Source organism: Egretta garzetta, unplaced genomic scaffold, assembly GCF_000687185.1.
Source record: "Egretta garzetta isolate BGI_Z169 unplaced genomic scaffold, ASM68718v1 scaffold451, whole genome shotgun sequence".
Lineage (NCBI taxonomy): Eukaryota > Metazoa > Chordata > Aves > Pelecaniformes > Ardeidae > Egretta > Egretta garzetta.
The window spans coordinates 507,986-525,901 of record NW_009258552.1 but is presented as its reverse complement, the minus strand read 5'-3'; the positions used below and the strand labels follow the sequence as shown (position 1 = coordinate 525,901).

The window sequence follows — 17,916 nt, the reverse complement described above, 5'->3', positions numbered from 1 at the left end:
TGGTGAAGGAAAAGCCCAAACAGCACTCTAACCTGAAGCTGTATTTTCACAGAGTCTCCATTAGACTTCCCTGCTCCCAAACAGCCCAAATTAGTCACCAGTTTACCTGTGCCAGCAGAACAGCAAAGGAGAGCTGTGCCCACAGGGCTCTACCAGGAGCCTCATGGCCACCAACAACCACCCAGCCCAGTGCCTCTGGCCACCACCCACTGATCCTGCCACAACTCGCTTCCCATCCCTGAAGCACCTACGCTGGCCATTTCATAGCAGATAACCCAACCAATTCTTGCCTCCCCACTCTGCTCCACATTTTGCCAGCCTCCCCCTCCCCTGGCCCAGGGACGGGGGCTGCTCAGATGGAGATGACGCCACACTCCCTGACCACCCTGCGCTGCGCTCTCTGGAAACAGGGGAGGTAGAGAGGCCACTCGGAGAAAAACTCAGCCTCCACTGCCAAAGCTCCATTTCTGATGATAAAAAAAAGATACCTGAATAAACTCCTCTGAAGTCAATCTCTCCATCTGCAACAGCTGAGAAATATTGTTGTTCTTTTATCATAAAAGAACCTATTTTTTTTCATATTTTTAACTTCATATAGAAGATTTTTGTTAAATGTAGAGTATTATACAGCACAGCCAAGTATTATTACGTGCCTTACATTCTGTATAAGAAAAGTTTGATTTGAGATGTAACAATTTAAATTATTATGTAAAGTGAGGACTTCCTCACCCAATTAAGGTTGCAGGCTCTCGAAAAAGAAATTCAGGAATGTTTCAACTTAAGAAAAGATGTGAGAAACAGAATACATGCGATCTCAAAAAAGCCCCCAAAACCAGAGGTATGCACCTTAATCCGGAACAAAAACCATCTCTTAATTCAAATAACACAGTTTAACTGGCTTGAAATAGGACTCAGAAGAAGTTATAGGAATAGGTCATTTCAGAATTCAGGTAATGTAATGTAAATATTGCCTGTGACATTAGTTTAATTGGGATCCCTTCACACCAGGGATACCCATCTGGAGGAGTAACTAGCTAGAAGCAAACTGCTGCAGCAGAGCTCGTTATCCCAGGTTAAGCCAGGCCAGCTCCTCAGTATTCACCAGAAACTTAAGGAGACAAAAAGCCACACATAAAATGAGGCCCCCCACAGCCCGGGTACATCAGTATAGGGGACAGTCAGACTGAAAAGGGGATGCAACAAATAACTTTCTTCTTACAGCTTTTATGCATTGGCTACTGTTCCCAGGGAAGATGGACTAAATACCATGTCTGGTTGGTTGGGCTTCAAATTAAAAGCTCTGTGATGACCTTTCATTCCCAATAGGGTGTTTTGGTTTCAGTTGTTGGGGGTTTTTTTTAAGTCTATTAACTACATTAGGGCCTCCAGAACATTACCCTGAATAAAAACTGTTTCAAATGCGAGACAAAAATAGGATAGTAAAGAAATATGCCAACAGAGGTTTGGCCTGCAGATTCAACTCGCAAGCCTCCCAGATTTCCACCATCGGATGACCAAGGGGAGCCCTCAGTCCTGCCATGTCAGACCAGGAGCCCAGCTGCGCGGGCACACTCCGGCACAGCCGTGGCAAAGCCTTCAGTGCCAGCATGTAGGACCACAAGCAGCCAAAAAGAAACAAACCCTAAGTCCGTGCACCATAGTATTAACATGTTTCACACGTAGATAAGGTTTTACAACTTAAACACACACAAGCAAACTTTTCTAAAAAGACTGAGCCTGCGAGGTTTAATAGGATTTAATATTTCCAACTTTCAGCTGTGGAGGCTGCTATAGGAAAAGACTGGGCATAACCTGCAGCTTCTGCAAGGAATGAGGAAACACAGGTGTAGGAAATCAAACACTGTCATTGAACTTTAAAAGGAAAAAAAATCCCAACCCTAAGGTAGTTTCTTAATTGTCATAAATTCACAGAGCCTTTCCTAGAGCTGGAGAAACTTGAGTGAAAGAGCTTGGGATTTTTCTCCCCCAAAACTGACACAAGGAAAAAATTTCTTTAGCCAGCCATCACACACCTTTCTCCCAAGAGATTTCCATGGGGAGAAAAACCCCATTAATTCCCTCTCTAATAACATATGTGTAAAATGTATGTTATTACAAGAGCATTTTGTGCACAAGCTCCCAGTGCACGTTACCAGCTGCCAGCCAGACCCAACATGCCTCTCCTGCTCCGGAAGGCGGCACAGATCACGCCAGACCAGCCCTTCCCACTCCTTCCCCAACTATGACATTAAATCCAGAAAATTTCTCCTTACCCCTTTCTGCTCTTTCAATTAACCTGATTATAGAAATAATCTGCGGCATTTCTCTGCAAATAACTAGAGCAATGGGCAGCCCCCCAGGAATTAATTACTATCGGCACACTACACTGAGCATTTTATTTTGACAAAAGCTTCGTTCTCATCAAGCTCTAGATGAGAAAGTTTTCCAAGACCGCTCATTTATATTAGCACTCTTGAAACAAATATAATCTTACTCACTGCAAATATAATTCTTTTTCTAAAAGATGTATTTTTAGTCTACAGGACTAAAAGTGTACAAGTTGGAGCTCCAAGAGGTTCCAAGTAGCTGTGGTTGAATCCTAGCCATCTCAGATAAAGGGGCTCAGAAGCATTCCTCAAAGGACTGCTTGAGGGAGGAGGCTGGATTGGTCTTGCCAACAGATTCAGCCAATTTCCAAAGAACACAATGGTTTGCATATAGAATCATGGAATCCTTTGGGTTGGAAAAGCCCTTTAAGCTCACCAAGCCCAACCGTTACCCTAACTCTGCTATCCCACCACTAAACCCTGGCCCTAAGCAGGTCTGCCCGGCCTTTAAATACCCCCGGGGTGGGGACTCAACCCCTTCCCTGGGCAGCCCCTTCCAGTGCTTGACAGCCCTTGCGGGGAAGGATTTTTTCCCAATGTCCAACCTAAACCTCCCCTGGCACAACTTGAGGCCGTTTCTCCTCATCCCATCGCCCGTTCCCTGGGAGCAGAGACTGACCTGACACACACACCCCCCCGTCAGGCAATTGTAGGGAGCAATAAGGGCTCCCCTCAGCCTCCTCTTCTCCAGGCTGAACACCCCCAGCTCCCCCAGACGCTCCCCAGCAGCCTTGGGCTCCAGACCCCTCCCCAGCTCCATTGTCCTTCATCTGCACGTGTTCCAGAATATCATAAATAAAAGTAATAATAAAACACAAAAAATCTAGCCACAGACTATCATCCCACACAGAAAAACTAGAGCACTTCTAAGATCGAAGAAAAACGTTCTATGAGTCAAAGTGATTGACCTAAAATATTTTAGAGCTTTGTTTTCAGAAGTTTTCAAATTTAGGAATTCTAAGGGCAATTTATTGACTGTAGTGAACCCAATGTTTTCGCATAGCCTTCCTTGGAGCTGCAATATCCTTTTCCAGATGAAATTCCTCAGCTTCCTGACACCTTCAGCTATGGCAGCACATGACCCGCACCATCTCACGCACAGTATTCCAGAGAAAGTCAATGTATCAGCTGCAGCACAAAGGAACTGGTACAAATATTCGTCAGAGCAAAGCTTAGGTAGAGCTCTATCAACCAAGTTCACATCCACCCTAAATGACTCCGGGTACATTTTAAAGGAAGCACCTGAGAATTCACAAACTAGGGAAGGTTTTTATTTCGCCTCCCAGCAGTACCTTACATGTTCTGCACTACTACAATGAGGACCACCATGTACTGCAATAGATTTTCAAAACCCGCAAACTTTAAAGGCTCCTTTAAGAATGAGACTCACTGCAATGATCTTACTTAATAGTTGCTAAATTTAGGAGGACATTGACAATTTTAGGTTCTTGTCTTTATCTCACCTGTACAACCATCTTATCTTTACTATGGTTACTGCTGCACATTTATGTGGCTTTTTTTAAAGTAACTCCCATCCACCTTATGGATAGGCGATAAGCAGAGTCCAAGGAAACAGCAAACGCTTGCCATCAACATGGAAGTAAAGAGCAGCTCAAGAGGTGAGACCAGGCTATCTGAATCCGATCGCACACGACCATTACTCAATGAATTCCCTGCTCCACTTGCGATGCTGTTACCTGGCATAGCACACCCCCTGTTTCACAAGGCTGAACGCTACAGAATGAACCCAGGTATAACCCAGGTTCCTTAAAATGGTTTCTTTAAGAAGGGAAGAATTACTGGGGTTTTCTTTCAAAAGCAAGGGAAGAATTTAAGCATATATTTTCACCTCCACATTGAGGGTTAAGGAGAAGTCAATCAACTGAACCACTGACCCTTGATGTTGTAAAAATATATATGTTTACAAATACGCCGATTTTGCATTGTGTTTTCCATTGCAGAGATTACAGCCCTGGTACTGGCTGACAAACTGCCACTGCTCTATACAGTTACATAGTTGCTTTTGTTACCTCTCTTCAGTTAAAAAGAAAAAGTCATTTGTTCACTTTAATCTTGCATGAGAAAACACTCTCAAGACTCGCTATCATCCCATCACTATTAGTGCAAGGAATTATTTCAAAACAGGTGAATTTACCTGGCAATTTTGGGTAGACCTAAGAATAAAAGCTGCTGCTCCTGGAATGTCACTACAGTTCAAAACACACAGCATGCTTGAAACACAGACTAAATATAATGCTTGTTGAAACAAATGCATAGACGCCAGCTCAGGGACTTCAGAATTCTGGTACACAAGCACCTGAGAAGCACTATGTAGCTGCTTTTTTTGGTTTTAAATGGAGCTCATTAAAACAGGTGAACAGGCTTTCATGAACAATTATTCATCTGTCTGTGTTAGAGGTCTAAGACTAATTACCATTTCAGCATGTTGAGTATCTTCTGGTTACACCAGCCCTTCCAATTTTCCATTCACACAAGGAAAGGCTCTGCTTTGTCACACATTATAGTTCATCCCGACCCTTAAATATGCATCCTTTGAGAAAAAGACAGGCAAAACTATACTAAGTTGATGGAAAAACTGAACAGACACTGTTCAGAACTGATGCAACAATGATAAACAAGGAGTGGGTTTTACTTAATTCATCCAGGTTGGGAAATCAGACTCAAAGCGCTCCACCGTGCCCTCCATACAGACTGCATGGTCCCCACCCGTTACGGCACACGGGGCCTTTGCAGCCCTACAAGTATGGCAGCATGCTCCCCACGTGGCCAGGCCCTCAGCGGGACGCAGAGCACAGCCCTGGAGCCGGCGGGACCCGGCATTGCCCAACGCGCCCCCGTGCCAGCAGCTGTCCTCCGTCTTGGGGACCACACTGGAGGAGCAGAGCAGCAACCTTGCCCAATGCATGCCCTCAGCGCAGGCTGCAGCTCCCCTTACAGCGCTCGCCCCCCAATTACTGGGAGTTGGGCATCTTTCACAAGCTTAATAAACTTCCAAAGAGCAAGACAAGACTAAAAACCAAAAACCCATCCCTTCCAGATATTTCTAGTGGTCATAAAAAAAATCCAAAGGTTGTTTTTCAGCCTTTGTTTCTTCCCAAAATAAGACTGCACTGATGCTGTGTGCACGCATGTCTGTGCAATGCATTTAGTGAGTACATGAGGGTAGCGACTCAGACACAAAGCAACTTCCAATCTGCAGGAAAACTTATATCAAGGGGAAAGAAATTCCCTAGTTGCCCCCACTGAAGGAAAAACATGACCCCTGTAGCTGTAAGATCCACAGAAAAGCACCTGCAGAAACAACCAACTATGAGAAGCAGCTTCACAGGGAGCTCACGTTGTAGTAGGTACTGAGGGCTCCAGCTACAAGATGATTTCATTGGTTACCTGGCCAGCAGAAATACATTCTGAAAGATGGACTGTATTACCTCTTAAGGTACAAAGGTCACAGTCCCTAAGAAGTTACAGAGTTCTCTCTTTCTGCACACAAAAATTAGCTTAGTGGAAATGTTTTAATGGCTTTTTTCTTTCTCTAACAGAATTCATAAATTACAATTTTGGCTCTAAAAATCAGAGGTACCGCAACTAGGATTGCGGATAAAGCATGCACAAAATACACCAATATATATAACCTTTATCAAAGCTTTTTTAAAAAAGGCATTTACAGCACGTGTACTATTAAATCATTAATCAGGATGAGGGTAGCTGAGCATCAGTGAGGCAGCCAGAGACTACAAGTATCAGTCACTGCCAAGAATCAGAAACCAGCAGTGGCTGCACAAGAGGTTACAAAATGCCTTTTCATCTCGTCTCATGAGATGCTACCTCATCATCCTTAATATCCCTGCAAATTCTGACTTTCATCCCAGGTCCATCAGGATTTTCAAACAGATCAGAAGCCACCACAACCAACGGGCTCAAAGCAGCTGCCCAGGAAAATTCCTCACACAACTGGAAGACTATTAGGCAAAATAGCATCTTATGAGATTAATCAGAGGAGATAATTTCATGTGATGGTGAAGATGACCCTCTAAAGAAAAGGACATAGAAAAAGAACAGGCGTGTTCATATACACCCTGTGGCAGTGCAGAAGGGGTTAAAGAGCAGGACCCTGTCCTTGCAACTTTTGGGGTGGTGGTGGAGAACAGGGAAGGGGAATAATGAGATGACGACATTAAAACTTTTTTAAAAGCCTACTGGAAATTTTACATGAAGTCACACTCATTTTTAAGAAAGCCTACCCAAAAGCATGCAAAGGCATGGGGGAACAGGTCAACGAACCACCCTGCGCAATCCTTCCCCAACCTGTAATGGAACCAGATAAGCATTGCTCACACCCACACAGACCACGCTCCCCAGCAGTGCTTGCCATAAACCCAGCTGCTAATCAGCAACATCACAAAGAAGGAATAGGAAGAGCAGGGCTAGGTGTTAGTGTGGCCAGAGTCAGTGAGCAGCTGGGGTCCCGTTGATTTGCGAGAGCTGTTTTCTGAACGCACAGACCCCATCACCTCAAGTGTCCCATCTCACACACAGGGATTTGCAGCCCACACCCAAAGGGGTTTGGAGAAGAAGTTTTCTTTGAAGCCACTGGGGCATGAGCACCAGCCTGTTCTCCCCCTCCCTCAAACCACCTGAGAACACTAAAAAAAATGTACTTACATACTTCGATAAATGAAGCTTTGATGTTACCTAGAGGAAGAATTGTTGTTTCTAACAGTTCTGTAGCTTCCATGGTTAAAAACTTGCACTGCTGGCTTGACCTAAGCAAGCAGATACACATCTTGGCTCACACACGTTTAAAGCGTTAACTCCTTCTCACAGTACAGGATGTCAGCACAGTCTCTGGAAGCAGTGAGCAGAGCTGCTTGCCCCCTCTCATACAAGCCCTGTGTATTCGCAGCCCTGGTGTTGATGCAGTCTATGCTGTGGTGGGGGCTTTGGCAGAGCACTCAGGAGCAGGCAGTGGAAAGGGAACAGCAATTTGAGTAGTCAAGCCACAAAAAAAATCTCACTAAATAACTAACATTTATTCCAGAGAGTTAAAAAGAGGTTTCACTTCATTTGCCTCTCCCAGCCACAGGTATTTGCTACAAGTTTCTTTCTTCTATACATTGAAAAGAAGGCTTAATCCTCTTCCACATACAAGGACTTGGGAAGTTGCCTACAGCCCAGAGGAAACCACAAGATACTGCTATGAAGGCACCTGTGTCACAGGGGAATCTATCCACTCAGCTTAATTTAACAGGAGACTATAAAAATAAGGCATAAAATTGATCCGGGTCCAAATTCGCTCTTCTGAACACACTTGCAACTGCCCACCGCCGGCATACCCAAGTCACCATGCCCCTTCTGAAGATGAGGTGCCTGCAGAAGCCAAGGCCTCCTGCGTTACACCCCATACAGCCTCAGCCTAAACTGAGGTCAGTGCCCCCCTTGTATATTAACACAGCTGGGACCCAGAGATGAACTGTTCATCTGTGCCTCAAACAGTTGAAGCCAAGAGACATTTGCAGAGCATGCCTACCACGCCATGCAAGAGCTGGTTGACAGCACCTACTCTTACACAACACCTGGAAGAGGCATTGCCCATCTCCCCTCCCATGACAGCAATACCAAAGGACTGAATGAATGGGGGAGATTTGTTCCAAAACCCCATCCCCACCTGCAGCAGTCACTGGAGCCTTCACTAAAGCCTCCAAACTCCTACACTCACAGCTGTGGGGAGGCAAGGAGCAGAGCACACCTCCTACAACACCACAGCTCTGAGACAGGAGATGCTTCCATTCTCAGATAAGTGAATCCCAAGAGGAAACACTAGAGCCTGCAGACAGGACACCCTGGCAGCAGAGCGGTCAGCCACAGGTCTCGCCTCCATCCCAGGCAGCTCGCATGTCAGAAGATGACAGAGCTGTGGGATGGAGCCTTCCCCATCAGCAGGCTGCTCCATTGGGTCCTTGCTCTGAGCTAAGACACCTGCACAGCTGGCACATGCCCAACAGCAGCTTACAGGTCACAGCTTCCATCTTCATGGGAATGGGTCCCCAGTGTCAGAGCTTACCACCTGCTACAGGTCTGAAACCAGCTTACACAGACAGTACTTAAGGTCTGAATGAAGACCCCAAAGCAAGTTTTCTATTTAAAGATTAAGCAATTGCTGCTACTTGACACCAATGAGGCTCAGAGGCTCTCAGCAGCCTAGAAGACTTTATAGCTCAAACTTGCTTCAGATAACTGTAGTCTAGTTCAAGAGCCTGCCATGCACCTGAGGACCAGCAGATTATCAGCAGGAGCTTCCCTATCACTTTTTTTTAGAAGGAAGCCACAGAAGAATCCCCGTGCTTACAAGAGCTTCAAATTAATGAGGCCCTTACAATACAAACAACTCCCAAATATTGTATGATGTTCACCCCCATCTGCCCATGCTGGAAATTCCTGAAGCTCAGGCTTTGTTAGGCTGAACTGCCACAATGACTTTTTTAATTCATTAAGGTCAGTGAAAGATGTTACACAAGTTATTACAACTTGTGCAAAAATAAAATCACAAGCCTGGAGGGCAGCAGGGACTCGCGCTACAGCCCCAGAAGCATCCACCCAAGGAGGAACACAGCCCAAGGAGCCAGGATCACAGACAGGCTATAAGCAATCCTTCAAGGTCCTTCTCACCAATTCATTTTACCCTATATCCTGTGGCTTAATACAAGTGGTTCTGTATTCTCTCTACCTCTATTATTAATTTTATATGAACAACATTAAGTACACACAAAGCCACCCATGTTAGTCACAACTGCACTGTTTGCCAAAGGACAAGATATTCTCATCCTCCATTAGTAATCAAAAGCAAGTCCATTTTATTAGTGCAATACTAGCTTTATTACCAACAATCTCCACAACACATGCTGATACAAAAGAGAAACAAAACAAGTTCAAATGCACATAACCATGGCAATTTTCCTTAACTCGTCAGCAAAGCCTAGGACAAAACAACTATTTGGAATCAGTTTTACAAGATCTAGATTCTATCAAATGTTTCAGCAGAGAGCTGCACAAGCTAGCAGCAGTGAGAAGCATCCGCCAGAAATTTTGCGATTCCCCCCCTTCTGTACCACTCTATTTTAACAGACAAAATAGACTGCTCAGTCAACCACCACAGCTGTATTGGCTCCAGCGGGTACAATGGGTCACCCAAATGGTGCTCTAACTGAAAAAAAAAATCCAGACAACATTGGGAAAAAATGTTAAAGAGCTGCTTATTGTACAAAACTCTGGAATAAACACCATAATTTTAATCCTTCAAGCACAGGCCAGCAAGAGAAAGGAAGGTCCATTTCAGAAGCAGACGTAGGCAATGCTTGTTTTATACAGCTCTTGTAAATAAATACTCAGTTCTCAATAGATGAAGTGACCAACTGCCATTTGTTTGCTTTAACAAACCCTTACATTATATTGTGTGCCCACAACACAGGTGATGGCAGGAAGCAGGGCTTGGGACCCCCTCCTCACACCAAATTCTCAGTGTCTTTTACACAGGAACATTTGTCTGCAAGGAGAAAGTCAGAAGAACAGCTCAGAAGCTACACAGCACCCAAGCCCATTTGTAATGGGCAAAGTTCCCCACAAGCAAGCTGTGTTGGATAATCACCACACCAGAAAGACAGGTGGACTTGGCTTCTTTGGATGACAGTGAGATTTTACACAGGGATATGGGAAGCTGCTTCTGGTTTGAAGATTGGTCCCTTGCTCTGGAATGGACCGATCTCATACATAAAACAGGCTCTATTTTGTGGTTTATGTGGAAACTGGATTTAGAAAGATCTGCAAGTACTTTTTGGGAAAAGGAGAGAGGTCTGGAGAGCGAGGGTTCCTGCCTTTCTTTTTACATATTGAACAACTCACACTTTCACCAGCTGATCACTTATTTGGTCCACAGAAATTAAATGGAGGCAAAGAGGAGCTAAGACGCCTCTAAAAATATAAAGAAAAATCACACCATACAGAGCTGAGATTTGCAAGTATCCATCACCTTGCAGTTTTACCAACTGGCCCAGATGCCACCACAGAAGAGGCTGCAGCCCTTCATCCATTAAGATGTTGCAGCGAATATAGTTGTACAGCTCCCTCCTGGCAGAAAGGCGGGTTCCTCATCTCAGAGCAGGCAGAAGGGCAGCAGGACAGCAGTGAGCTGTTTCCTCCATTGCAGAGCCATGTAGGAATAGCAGAATACCAGGTGAAGGCTATTTCTAGTGACTTTTCAACTCCATGGAAAAGAAAGCCCAACTTTCCCGTTCCTTGCCAAGCCAGGCTGAGGGCACACAAAAGTCAACATCAGGATGGCATCCATAGGCCAGGATCACTTCAGGGAAACAAGCCATTTCCAGACCTAACTTCAACCTCACACGTACAAGCTTCACCAAGAAAACCAGTTTTGCTGCTGCACGACCATTCCAGATATGCTCCAAACTTTATTTGCATAAACCCCTCCTATGGCAGGGCAATGAAGATGTCTCTTCGACAGGCATGCTCAGTGTCATATATCTCGCACTAGATGCCTTTGGTTGCCCTTTTCTTATGCCTACAGGCTGTCCAGGTATCATGCATCAGCACTTAACCTTGTATTTATGTTTTCTGCCCAGCCAGACCCACCACAGAACCTACTGAGCACGCTGGTGAGTATTCCACTGCTGGCAGTCAACAGCCGCGTCATGGCAAGTCTGAAAACTCAACATCCCCTGACCAGTCAGTTGTAGCAAGCCCTTCTCAGCACTCAAACCCAAAGTGACCACTCCAGCTGGGCTCTCGAAGAACAGGAGATCAATGACTACCTCCCTCCCCAAAGATCCCTGCATACCCCATCCTTATGGCATGGCCTCAACCCTCCACCTACCCACCCAGGAATCACCACAGCCTCTGCAGCATCTCTGATATCTCGGAGCATGCAAAAGTCCTGATAACTCAGTAACCAGCAGCTGAATCGCTATTGCCGCCTTTCTTTTAGCACATCATTACCAGTGCCACTGAGCTTCCTTCAGACCTCCACCACACCCTAGCCACCAAACAAGGCAGCCATCAGACCATAAAATGTCAGGCAAGTCAGAGTGCATCTCAAGCACAAATGCTGCCAAGATGACAGCTTGCAACATCAACTTTTTCCCAGTCAGGTGCCAACAAGAGATGACCAAAGAGACCAGAAATATCCCTTACACCAAGTTCTGGTTTTATTTTAAGTCACCTCCTCTTACTGCAACTGGACCCCACACGCTGAGCACAAAGAATTTAACTGTGATTAAAAGAACGTACAACCAACCTTTAGGCAAAGTGTACTCAAAAGCAAAAGAAAGTAGCCGTACTCAATTCAGAGGCAGAATATGAAGTCTGACCCGGCTCTATTTCATTTACTGAATTTGAGCAGCAGTCTATTAATAGTTCACCACCATAGCCCTCATCTGCTTCTCTGCATCAGGGTGACAGCTATGCTAACGGGCATGTGTTTTCATACTGACACTGTAAAGCAGAACTAAACCAATTGTTTAAACCGAAGTCAAGAATTAACTCAAAACAGACGAAAAAATCAGTCTCAGGGTTAATTTACTGTGAGCACACAGCAGTACCAGGTTCAAGCTTTCAGATACAGCCTCCTTTTCTTCTCCCAAGCAGATTTTCTAAATTATTCTGCTCATTTACACTACAAAGTTCACCTGGCCAATAAATTAACAGCATGGATTGTAACCAGCCACTATTTCGACATCAGATGAATGCTGTCAGCCAAGAAGGACACTACAAAAGCCAAACGACTGCACCAGTGAAGAGCCTAAAGACACTACCTTTTTCAGAAAGAAATCCCCTTGAGTCGATACAGGGACACGGGGCATCCTCCTTCCACACAACTCAACACCACACAATTTAATTCTGTCTGAAGTGACTTGCTAGCTAGAGCAAAGTGAGCTCACTTTCACATCATCTGTGGCTACCACTTTTAACCATGCAAATGTATCTGCTTACACAAAAAGCCATGGACCCTCGGTATCGCTTTAAACAACTATCACAGACCTTCTACGTGGACATAAGATGAAAAATACCGCTTAAAAATTTAAAACAGTTACATGGGCATCACAGCCTTCTCACACACATAAGGTAACACACTTCGGCACAATCTGCACACAACTCCCTCCCTCCACTCAAACCAGAAACTTTGCTTCAAGGAAAGATGATCAGCCTTAGAAACAAAAATCAGCAAGTCCACATAGGTCTGATGATTTTAAATGCCCTTTTTATTGAAAAGGGACCTTATTAAAAGGGACCTTGCATTAAAACAAAGCCTAATCTCTTCTCATAGTTCTAGAATATTCAAGCCATAAAACCAGCCAGGTATCAGCCAGTCTGGATGAGCGTCTCATTTAAGGAATGACTGAGGTCAAGAAAATACATTATCTGTTCCCATATTAATACTGCATATGGATAAAGTGAAAGCAATGTTCAGAAATGCATCCGCATTAGGAACTTTTCAGTTAAGATCTGTACCCTCCAAAAACTTGAAACTCCTGAATATGAGTGATTTAAGACATACTTTCATGCTTTTTTCTTTGGTTCAGGCAGTTTGAAGACTCTGGCAGTGACATAAAAACAAAAGTGCTATAAAACCATGAAGTAAAACACTTCTCTTGTAAAGATAATTAAGTTTTTCCATACAGAACTATGCTTCCAGAAGCTTGGGAGAAAAGCTGCAGGGGCAAGAAATTGCTGCCTTCAAGCAGCCCATCTACCAGTGACCACTTTGCCACGACAGACTCCTTGGCTCAGTGGCCATTTGGAAAATACCACAGCTATTCTAAGGCCCTTGATTTCTAATTCCAGCTATACGGGCAGGGAAGGAGAACCAACCTCTGCCCATCCTTCACCCTTACATAGCTCCCCAAATACCTCCAACACCTGATACCCAAACTGACCTCCATCCCAGGGAACACCAGGGACCCACACATTCTCACAGGGAGCACCTGGAGGCGAAGTCTCCCAAAGAAACCAGCAGCCACCCAAGTACCAGGACACAGAGTGGAGAACAAGTCTCAGGCAACTGGTGGAAAAAGTCTAGCTTCCCTATAGTATTCACCAACAGGCATTTCCCACCTCCCCACTGCAGGTACAGCAACAGCAGGGTAAGACAATCATAGAATGTTTTGGGTTGGAAGGGACACCTAGAGGTCATCTAGTCCAACCCCCCTGCAGTGAGCAGGGACACTGCTAACTAGATCAGGTTGCTCAGAGCCCCATCCAACCTGGTCTTGAATGTTTCCAGGGATGGGGCCTCCACTACCTCTCTGGGCAACCCGTTCCAGTGTTTCACCACCCTCATTGTAAAGAATTTCTTCTTTATATCTAGTCTAAACCTACCCTGTTTTAGTTTAAAACCATTACCCCTTGTCCTGACACATGATTTCCACATTTTCAACAAAGAAAATCAAAATGAAGACAATCTAATAGAAGCTCAGTTCACAGTCCAAGCAAGAACCATGAACATACTGGACACTTTCAAGCCTCAGCTGGGCCATCTTGTCTGGACTGGGCTCTTGCCTAGAAAGGTTGGGCCAGATGAGCCTTGGGGTCCCTTCCAACCTGTGATTCACAATGAGGTCTTTGCATTTGAGATGGTACCAGGTTTGAGCTTCTGTTTTTTTCCCTACAGGTTCCCAAAGGGAATAGGATAGGGATTTTGAAGCCATTCATCTAACTAAAAAGGATATTTGGCTTGCCAGCAGCAGGTTGGCAAAAGCCTGTGTTCCTTACTCATGACCTAACATTTTACTTAAGAGTGCAACACTTATGCTGAAGCCTCACCACACAGCAATTGTACACCACCAATTAAAATTAATTATAGCTGCTGAAAACCTTAGAATGCAAACCCTTCCAAACTGCAAGGGCACACTAATCCTGCTCCAATACTTGAGTTCCAGGAAGGAACAATAAACTTATTTTCTAGCTAGACTTTGACTACAGCTTTCACGTCTTCAGGCAGGTCTAAACCCCAGATCTAGCTCAGTTAGCATTTGGATCCTACCCTAATCCAAGCCACGATTTCAGTTCTGAACCCTAAAGCCATCTTTTCAATTACACAAAACCACTGAACGAGAATGGCTCACAAGGTCTTTGTACAGACAGACCAAAAAACCAAAAAAAAGACAGGCACCCAGGCAACAGCACAGCTGGGCCAACAGAAGTGCTGAGCAAGGACTGCAGATTAACACCCTGCAGAACCTCGACACTGCTCATGTTTAGCTTGCTGGCACTGAAAGCAACAAGCACAAGTGCATCTCCAGGAGAAGGGCAAAGTGCAGTTTGTTGCAATCTTTGCCACAGAAAGGCGCTGGGACAGGATTTGACGGTGTGAGACTGCAGTCATTTGGTCTCCAACAGGAGGGTGAGGGCAGCTTCCACTCAGTCCCTGCTGTGTGCATCTGAACTTGAAACTCCTACAGAGGAAGGGACAAATGGAGGCATATCCAACTGGCACGGTGTACACAGACTCTCAAAATGCCGTGAAGTGATTACTTCTGGCAGCACCCCCTGAATGTTTTCCCAGTAACATCCCCCCCCAGCTGAATTGAGGGGGGGCACGCTACAAGTCCAGCAGCCCCAAACAAGGGGCAGCTATTCACCCCTTCTGGCTGCTTCCCTCAGGCAAACTCATCCTGGGAGCACCTTTAATGCCATGGTGATTAAAGACTTTTGTCATTCAGGAGTTCTCAGTCCAGGCCAAAGCACTGGCTTTCAGAATCCAGGCCCCAGCTGGTTACCTGGCCTCTGGCAACAAGACAGCAGTGCTGAGGAAAACCAGCAGCCCGTTTCTCCGGATTCACACCCCCTTCTCTAAAGCAGTTGAATAATAAAGAGCTTTCTTTCTAAAGAGAGGCCCAAAACAAATTCTGGATTAAATTGAAAATATCCGGTAGCAAGATGTGGTTTCAGCCAAAGCACATATAATGGAAACTAGTGGGAATTAGGGAATTATTACAGATGACTTCTTCACATGCAGTTGGTTCAAGAATTCCTGAACAAGTATAACTGGGATTAAGAAAAGCAGTCACCAGGTAGCTTCATACTGCAATTTTCCCTTCCCAAGCTCTTTAAATGTAAAAGATGCAAACACTAGAATTTCAATACACCGTGTTCTCCTATACATCTGGCAGCCTTTTGTAGTTAAAGCTGTTCTGCTACAGAAATTACATTGAAAACACAACCATTTCAGCTCCCCTGCTAGAGCATACTGAAAGATTTGCCAACAAGATGAATTCCTGATCCGTGTGATGGCTCTGCGGTGACAGAGCTGGCCTGCGCTGTCAGGCCTGCAGCTGGACAACATACTCCAGACAAACCTGCCCTCCACCAGCACCCATTATCATCCCAAATGAATTTCAGGCTGCCCAAGTCAAAGCCTTACACGCTCAGGATTCAGCTCCAAGGCAAAGCCAGACAAAGGGCAGGCCTGCCCACAAGGCTCTCCAGGCTTCACTCCCGCAAATCCCCCACTCTCCCACAAATCCCCCCCGGCTCCCAGGGTCTCGTCCCTGTTCCCTGGGAACCCTCCAGGAGCCCCTCCAGGCTGGGGGGAGGAAGGCTCAGACCCCTTACCAGCAGCCCTCCTCACCCTGCCCAGCCACCGGGGCTCTGCATTTCACATTTCTGTCTAATAAAGCCATGGGGGTGTGTGACCACGGAGTCCCAGCGCTCCCCATACTCCTTACTGAGGAAGTAGCGCTGCAGCGAGTGATGATTATATTCTGTAATGAAATCATTAGGGAATGAAGATGTGGCTGTATATCCATCCCCGCCTCTCCCAGGAAGCCGGGACTGATTTACAAACAGATTGGGCCAACATTAAAAAATAAACAATCAATCAGGAGCTCAGGCTAATTGCATCGCATTATTTACATGCTCTTCTCAAACGCTCCCGTAGGCCGTAAAGCTCAGTCAGCCTAGTGGGAGTTGAAGGACCCCAAATTATAACTAAGAGTTAAATTTTCCAGTTCCCACCAAAATTGCAGGGTAACTCAGGCCAAGAAGAAAAAAATTAAAATCTATCTCCATTTTTTCCTCTTGGATAGGTCTCATTCAAATGGATGCTAACAGACATGAGGCAGACACCAACAGCTTCACAAGGAAAAAAATTAAGCATTTACTACTGTCGTTTTGCAGAAGTGAGAATATAAATATCCCTAAGAGAAGGGTAACAGCTATGTGCCACACCAGCAGGAAACAGCAGCTAAACCTTCGCTTTCTTTAGGTGTTACTGGGCGACTTCACCCCAGAGACCTAGAAGCCAAGTCAGATCTTTTATTTAAAAAAACTTCATTTTAGAAGGTATTTGGATAGAGGGGTCTTTGGCTAAACTGGAGCACCAGTTCCTGATGCGGAAGAAAAGGGGAGCTGTCAGGGGTCCGGGGAGCCAGCAACAGCCCCCATCTCAGAGCAGGGGAAGGGGCAAGGGACCTTCAATCTTTGTAAAAGCAAAATGCATTTATATTTCTTGAAACAGGAAAGTCCACGCCTGCAAATGCTCTCCGACTTCATTTGTGCTTGGTGTCTGGTTAAGCGAGCCCTACTGCTCCACTCCAGCCAAGCCAGGCTGCTGCTTTTGGAAGCGGCTGGGGGTAGGGGGGAGAGGAGCTCTGGTAGCTCCTTGTGGCAGGCGTTGCGCCTTTGGAGAGCACAACTCGAGAGCCTTCCATGCAATATGACAGCTCCTATAATAGCAGCGCCAGACCCCCGGGCCGAGGGGGTTAAGCCTGGGAGGAGTGTACATAAGGTGGTGGATTCAGAGCCAATGAGGATATTGCGCTATAGTTAGACCCTGGCTACCAAGCGCTGGCGAGGCTTAGGAGGCTGCTCAGAGCTGAGCTGCTGTAGGTGACACCGGCACGCTACCCTTAGCTGCTAGGCTTACAAAGCAGAAAGAGAGACAGGAGGATCAGCTCAGCTTACCTGAAGTTCGCACCATGCAACTTCCACCCACGTCTCCGTGTCCAGACCCTTATAGACCGTTTTGAAGGATCCCCTCCCCAGTTCAATATCAAACTTTAGGAACCTGCCGTCCAGCGAGGTGGCAACCGCTTTCATATCGGCCTCCTCCTCGGGCTCCTCTTTCTTAGCCTTGCTCTGGTCTTTGGAAGCATCCGCCGCCTCTTTCCTCTCCACATCCCTGCCAGGCTCCCTCTGCTCCTCGGCCCCCACACCGCTGCCGGGGGCAGCCGCTGCCCTCGGCTCCCCGGGAGGCTCGGCCTCAGCCGCCCCGCACACTGGCTCGGCGGCCCCGTGCCCTGCTTTCGCCCGCTCCGCGATTATCCTCCTGGTTTTAGGGAGCAGGATGATCTTCCTCTGATGCTCCGACTCGGGAAGATCGAAGGCAGGCTCCTCCTGGTCCGAGTCCACCACGCTCCTCCGCAGGAACCGCTGATGGACCATTTTGGGGTCCCTGGAGCAGGGGCGGCGCAGCGGCGGGGCTGGGGCCGCCGGCACCGCA

At 46.1% G+C, this 17,916-nt stretch overlaps 1 protein-coding gene across 1 annotated transcript in view; it reads right to left on the bottom strand.

The window, feature by feature from the left end:
* Positions 1–17,915, bottom strand: part of WNK2 (WNK lysine deficient protein kinase 2) — a gene marked incomplete at its 5' end in the record, with an annotated part of 112,942 nt that extends 95,027 nt beyond the window's left edge. The window contains 1 exon segment of the mRNA XM_035903317.1: positions 17,379–17,915. Coding sequence (XP_035759210.1) covers positions 17,379–17,915 — 537 coding nt within the window.
* Between the last annotated feature and the right edge of the window lies 1 nt (position 17,916).